The sequence below is a fragment of the Boleophthalmus pectinirostris genome, unplaced genomic scaffold, assembly GCF_026225935.1.
Source record: "Boleophthalmus pectinirostris isolate CB_2022bp ecotype Guang Dong unplaced genomic scaffold, ASM2622593v1 HiC_scaffold_2, whole genome shotgun sequence".
Taxonomy (NCBI): domain Eukaryota; kingdom Metazoa; phylum Chordata; class Actinopteri; order Gobiiformes; family Gobiidae; genus Boleophthalmus; species Boleophthalmus pectinirostris.
In genome coordinates, this window is record NW_026571152.1 from 23273467 (window position 1) to 23281158 (window position 7692).

Sequence of the window (7692 nt, forward strand, 5' to 3'; positions counted from 1 at the left end):
AGTATTTGAGGAATGTCTGGCAGAGTTGAACCCATGTCCTGATTCTATGAGTCAGGAGCAGCAGCCTCACAGAGCAGCCTTCTTCAGCTTAATTCAATCCTCTTTGTTTCCCTGTGCCCTCGGTCCTGGTCTGATACACAACCAGTGCCTATCCAGGACGAGAGGGCACACTCAGCCAGGGGTCACTCTCCGTACAGCTACCACTTATGTCCACCTATGATCAAGTTCAAGGAATTGTTATAGTTTAAAATACAGCAGATTTAGCTTAGAGCAAGTTTTATTTAGTTACGGGGTAGTTAATGTAATTAAACAGTGTAATAGCTCTACTCACAGTAAAATATTATACAACTGTTTTCTTGTACCATAGTCCAATTACCCATGAATTTATTTAAATTGTATCCTAAAATAACAATGCATCAAACTTTAATCTAGATGAACCTTAATCTAAAAATAATTAAATAAGATACACTATGTAATTTTCTGTTGGAGGGACCACAGTTGGCTTGTGTTCATGGAGATATCTTTGCTTGGCCTTGAAAGTTCCACAGTATGGCATTAAACTTGTCCACATCCATGGAGAAAAGCAGATGATGCTTCCACGCAAAGTTACAGGTTAGATCTAGGGAGAACCAACCCCGCTCACTGAAAAAACACATGGTTTTCAGTATATTTTTGAACACAAACACACCCATCATTGTATAAATGCAAGATACATAAGGCTGATGCTGTACTTTGCAACATTCTGGACTATCTATCAAAAAAGTTACACAGTGCGCCTTTATCAAAGTGTTTACTTGGTTAAAGGTGCACTGTGTAACTTTCTCAGTTAAGCTTGGAATAATGTTTTCCACCTAATTACTATAATCATTGTCTGTATCTGCAAAGACTAAACAATCAAACCAAAACTACAGTCTCTAAAATCTCATGTATTTTCCACCTCACCTCTTCTTGTGTGTTGTCAAATTGCCTGAATAACTTGTTCTTTGCACTCAAACTGCTACCTCTCACCTCAGCTGTTATGTGCGGTGTCATGTGAGCTTCCTGTCTACTACATCTGCTCTTCTCAAGCCTTTATGAGACTACAGTGAGTGAATATCTCAGTGATGCATTGTCTAAACTTGAACTCCGGTGAGGGGAGGGGAAGTGGGGTGTGGGGTCATGGGGGTCGTTGGATGCAGACCCTCCCTATGTGCGCTTCAAAAGATCTACAGCATCAGTGGTCCGGCCCGAGGAGGCAGAGCAGCTGGGATGAAGCAAAACAAAGATGATATAAGGACAATGGTCAACAATGATAAACCACAGCCTGTACTACAGAGGCACTACAAATCTGTAATCAAGTATAAATAATACTGGAAAGAAATAGGGCTGCAAGATATGAGAAAAACATGATGATACCAAAATGTTAGATTAAAAAAAGTCTGGTTGTTTTCATTTTAACTGGCTTATAAGAAAGAAATTATGCTATATTCAATAACTGTAACTTAAAATCATTAATAATTTTCTTTTTACATTTACCTGTACTGTACATTTTTATCAGAAGGAGAAATTATTGTTGAGATATAGTTATCTTCTTGAAATAACCATGCCAATATTGCAGGATTTTTGTGATATATTGCACCACTGTAGAATGACTTAAGATTTTAAAAGTAAGTTTTTGTTATTTCAATAACTTAAGTTACTTACAACAAATGCTTTAAATGCATTCCTTTCAGAGTTTGCATGTGGAACCGGCAGGATTTTACACTAGTTAGATTTACTGTTATAGCTATGAGGCAGAGTGTAAAATTTAATACGCAAAAGTACATATTTTTTTACACATGCAAAAATAACTATGGGAAATGTTTCTCTATTCAGCCCTCTCTCCTGTATAGGTAGCTTCACAAAAACACTGAAAATTTATGGAGTTCTGTAATACAAACGGAAATATAAACGCTGATCTCTTGAACCCTGTCACAAGAAAAGATCTGGCTTTTGTCTCGGCAGCCATTTTGGGGAAGTCGTGGGAGCGAATTTCAAGGACTGCAATCTGTAAAAGAAGTCAAATGTTTCTGCCTAAGGAGACGAGGTGAAGCAGTGTGGAGCTGTACAGGAAATGTCCAACTTACAAAGTATGTATTAGAATATATGGCCCTGTGACTTATGGGGTTTTACTTTGCTTACATTTACTGCCTAAACAATATGATATTGTAACGTTTTGCTTATTTAAGAAAGGTAAAAAAAAAAAAAAAAATGCAAAAGTCTGCAAAAAGAAAATTACTATGTCACAAAGACATAAGGACTCAGATACTCCAAACCAAATTATGAAATGCCTGTGATTCTACATTCCACAGAAATAAGCTATTTAAGTCACTATTGAAACATTAATATACTATAAACAGACAGAAACATATTTTTTTCTTGACTATTCACAAGTTGGAGTTGGGCATATTTAAGAGTTTTAGATGTCAATTTTCCAGTTTCAAATTACATAATTACAAAAATCTAGATTGTTTGTGTATAATGACTCTCAAATTTATGAAGAGTGCGGTCATACTTTTTTTATTATTTTATTGTGTCCGGTTATGTATTTTAGCGTGTGAGTGTGAGTGTGTGTGTGTGTGTGTCTGTGTGTGCATGTTTGTGTGTATGTGAGTGTGTGTTTGGTTGTTTGACTATGTGGGGTTGGGGGTGCGGGGGTTGGGTTGGTGGGTGGGTGGTTGGGTGGTTGGAAATGCGGGACTGTTTTTAATCACTGTAAAGCACTTTGTGTTGCATTTTGTATGAAAAGTGCTTTATAAATAAAGTTTGATTTGATTTGATTTGATACTTAATGTTCTGGAGCCCTCTGCAATCTGAATGCAGGAATATATAAGTGTATATTTTATGAAATCTGAAGTTTGGAGCAGCAACATTGATAGAAAATGATGAAGGACAAGTTGATTCTGTTCAAATTCCCAGATAGAACTGGCAGGTCTAGTTTCCAAGTGTGTCTCAGAGTCTGTACTGTCTTTTTGGCCTGTGTGTGTAAATCTGGCTTCATAGTGTGTTTGTGTCATAAACAATGTGAACAAGCCTCTGAAGTGAAACTCAGTCATACCAAAACAAAGAAGTTGACTCAGTCATTATATATATTCAAATCTTATCTTTAAGTACAATGTGCTTTAAAATAAAATCACATTTAATTACAGACATCTAAGCCTTAGTTAATCCCCTCAGAGTCTTCTTTTGGTGAAGTGCATTACTGCCAAAAATCAGTAAGTGGCCCCACCACACCCCCTGATGTGACCCATGGCCAGTTAGCCACGGTCCAGTCTGCTTATGGTGGGAGGCCTCTCTGTTCCACCTCCATCTGTGTCCTTGAATTAAACATTAGATCAGCAGACGGACGCCCAGCCTGTTCTCCTAAAAAGATGAACAACTGAAGCCAATTAACCCCAATGTATGCAAGGCTGTTCTTTCCGAGCCTATTAAGAGTGGATCAAACTGTTCAATTAGACTTGGCATCAGGCAGAAACAAAGCTATTAGCATAAACTCCTGATTACAAATGTGCACTTTTGCCCTCAATAGTGATTTAGTGGTGTGAGATGGAGTAAGCTGTTTAGAGAACTGAAATGCTGCATAAGCCTCAGACACATGTCGCAATATGTCACTATTTAGTCATATACTTCTTTCCTGTTAACTGAAAACCCAACTGCTTCAAGATTAAGTTTCGGTTGTCATGATCCGGACATCACCAAATCAAATTTTGAAGCACAGTATTGTTACAGAAATATACTGCGATAAACAATAATACTGAAACTACTTTAGGTCACTGATACAATAATGATAATGCAAGATAATTCTTGAAAACAATTTTTAAATAGTCAGTATCATAAAGGTCAGAGCTGCAACAAATACATGAGTATTTGAATACAGAATGAAGCAATAATTAGCCACAGAAATTACTTATTGAAATCTCTACAGCTCAGATCTTAGTATTACAACAAAAGTACCTCAAATCTCCAGACTGTTGCAAAGAAACTGTACACACTGATACTGACGACTGTTCTAGTTTCCATATAGTGAACGATAAATCGATATAGTAATTATCGTGACAGACCTAATATAGAATTCAAATAAATAAATAAATATGTATATGCCACCAGGCCAAGTTACAGATCAGATCAGTAGCGGAAAGATGCTCACAGTATGCATGTTTTCAAGGTATTTATTTTTATTTTTAGTTTTAGTTTTAGGTTTTAGGTATTTATTAGCAATTAAAACACCTACACGGTGGACCTTTAAACATCATATTCACATATTCACAGTTTTTCTGACTTTATAATGTATATGTCATAACATATTTTTATATCTGGATTGGTATTGGATTTAAAATGAAGGCTAAAATCTGCACTGTTGTTGGCGTTTGCTTTCTGTTACAAATACTGCAGAGACCAAACCATAAAAGTAACTTCTTTGACATTCAACATCTGTAATATTAAACAGATTTAAATAACATTCCTGCGCTTCACTTTGTTCCTCCGCATGCATAACTGTTACAACAGCACTCACAGACACCCAGGGCTATTCTTGAAAACTATACACCAAGTGCAACCAGCAATTCATAGCACAGATGTTAATGCTTCTCTGAATAGTGCACATTTTACATTAATGTCTTACCTCTAGGCTTGAAATCTATGCAATGCTGGTAAATGGAGCAGATGTGTATTTTGTGGAGTTATGGGAAGTTTGTGATTCACAGCTAATCGTAAAGTAGAAAGTAAGGTTGTTTTAGTGTAGTGTAATTATGGGTACTGCAAAGGGCAATGCATTGAACAGAATGACGAGGACTAGGATTGCTTAAGTTTCATCATCTGCAATAAAAGACTTTGAAGTGTGGTTTCAATTTAAATCTGACTAATCCAAAAACATGCGAATGCTGCTGGGTGGTACTTCAACTCAACTTGTTACTGCAATTTTAGGTAAGAGAAAATTGTTGTCTATGGTTATTTGGGTGCTGGGTATCAGAAGCATTGGAGCATTTTTTTAAAACAAATTTTTCATAGCATTGTGCTTACTTAAATTAATTAAGTGTAAGGGAAAGGTTGTTAAGACTATCTTTGATGTAATACCCTAAAACATATTTTCTCCTTTTTGGTTTCAGTTTTATGTTAGCTTTCTGTATTCTGTAACAATTATTATATTTTTACACCATAAATTATAAAGCATTTTCATAAATCAACATGTCTCTGCAGATATTAGCATTGGACTGTTCATCAGGATTGTGTTAAAATGTTTCCCCATTTTAGCCTAATTTCACGTTTAAATAATTATTAACTGTTTTTGTGACAACATCATGTGAGTCTATATTCATAATGCTATTTTGCAAATCTTTATAGGCAGTGAGAAGTGAAACAGCGCTGTTGATCAATTGTATTTCCTTCCCTATGAATACCCACTTCCCCCAAAGCTTAGATTTCTTACTTAGACTACAAACAGTGAACTATGCAACAACAGCTTTTGTGACAGAACTTACCATGGCTCATTTTATCATCTTGGTTATTTTGCCTGCTTTTTTGGAAATCTCCACCGCAAGAAGAGATACCTGTGATCTACTTGCTGCCGTTGGAATACGCCTGACTATTTGTCCATTTGTCTATGAGAAGCTTACCAACACTGAAAAGCTGGTATGGATGCACAATCACACTGTTATTTACCAAAGGGACAAAGGGAAAGTGTCTGTAGGCAGACCAGAAGACATCACCTCCAGCGGATCTCTGGTGTTGACCAACCCAAAGCTCACAAGTGCAGGAGTCTACCAAGCTCAAGTCTACAACATGACTGGTGCTCTGATGAAATCATGGAGTAGTTTTCTATGTGTGATGGAAAAAGTACCCAAGCCTAAACTAACTTACAGCTGTGACAAGAAATCTGCTATGTTCAATTGTGACACAGTCAAAAGTCAAGATTTGCGCTATGCCTGGACAATGGATGGCAAGATCTTAATGGGAGAGACAAAATCGATGCTTACGATACCTTTGAGCAAACTTAAATCAAAGAACAGTTTTACTTGTAGTGTGTCCAACCAGGTCAGTAATGAGATAAGTGACAATGTGATTCCTATCTGTCCACCTTCATCACAGAATCTGCTGTGTTTTCCACATAAAACTGTCATAGCAGTGCTTGCAGGAGCAGCAGGTATTGTCATTGTTTTGATAATCGTTATCATTGCATTGTGTTGCAATCAGCGACGCAACAAAACGCCCAAACGCAGGGAGAAAGAGGAGCCCAGAATGCTGTCTTTAACCAGAAGAGAGGTAGAAGCGGATTATGAAACGATGCATGTGCCACAAAGTTCTCAACAACCAAGTCCAAATCCTTCTCCAAGAGCAGAGCACAGTGAACCCAAACATGAAGCTGAAGCTGGATGTGATTCTCTGCAGCCAGCTGCCCCAAAGCAGGGATATGACCCCTCACCTGTGCCTAAACCAAGGACCAAAAGACCCAAAACACCAGACATCTGAGCAATACATGGAAACTGGGTCAGCTCTATGTTCTCCGGGAAACATAAGTACTTTTTGATGATGGGCGTACCTATGTAGTGTATGTTTCAAATAGGTTATGGTTAGTGTTAGTTGTAAAAAGGTAGTGTGGCTGTGCAAACATAGCATTTTAGTAGCAAACAAAAAAATATATCCACTGTGATTTGGAAATATGATTTGACATGTTTGACACAGTTTGCCTTTTGTTATATATATGTGAATGTCGTTTAAGTTTAAGATGCAAATGTAATTTTATTTTCTAAAGAAAACTTTTTTGTGAAATGAGACCAATTTACAATCTAGCCTTAAAATTACTCTCTGTTCTAAAATATTTAGTAACAAAAGTTTGTTGCCTATCTTGAGTTGAGTGCCTTATATTTGTTCTATTAAAAAGATTTAACTGTAAAAATGGAACCTGTGATGTGAGTCTAAATGTGCAGTGTTTTTATCTTGTTGAAATATTTTCATGAAAATTATAAACAGCACCATATGGATGTCACATTCCAAGCCGGGATACATGTCAGCATTCCTATGTTAAAATGTGCACGCTTGCAAGAACTTTAAATGGGGAGAATGAATGGAGGACTAGATTAGCCAAGACAAATATCCATTATCTGTGATGGTGACTGGTAATCCACACATGAAAGTGTTTGCAGTTCAGACTAATACTGTGTGACAGTCACATAATGGGGTCCCCCTGAATGCCGTCGACTAAAACTTACAAACCAATGTCATCTTTTGTGTGCACTGCTCTTGTACACGACTCAGATCTGCTCTGGCCGATTTAAAGAGGAGCTGCTCTCAGCTGCAGCTGGGACAATGCTATTCTTGTCCTCTCTCCAAACGCAGGGTCTTGGCTGGCAACGCGCCACGTCACATCCTCAGAGCCTCACACACGCCTAGGATTTGAAGTGCACTGTACAACAGCACATACACACTTTAGGAAACACAGAAACATCGCCTGACTGCCCTGGAAGTGGAGAGGAAATAGTTGAGAAATCTGTTTAATAAGTGCCCTTTGGAGCCTTTAATAATGCAGGCTTTTGATGTTAAACAACGGACAATTACTTATGGAAACCACAGTTTTTCAGCTTATGTCGGACACGCAATACCAAATACAAGGAAATATAAATTACTTGTTCATCTGATTTGTTTAAACCGCAGACATGTTAATGGCTTGTTAAAGCTTTT

The 7692-nt window shown here is 37.3% G+C and overlaps 1 protein-coding gene across 1 annotated transcript; it reads left to right on the forward strand.

Moving 5' to 3' along the window:
• Window positions 1-5307: 5307 nt before the first annotated feature.
• LOC110169703 (T-cell surface antigen CD2-like) lies at window positions 5308-6885 on the forward strand. Its single transcript, XM_020935281.2, has one exon. It carries the CDS (start codon window positions 5407-5409, stop codon window positions 6481-6483), a length of 1077 nt encoding a protein of 358 aa, XP_020790940.2. The 5' UTR covers window positions 5308-5406; the 3' UTR covers window positions 6484-6885.
• The last annotated feature ends 807 nt before the right edge of the window (window positions 6886-7692 follow it).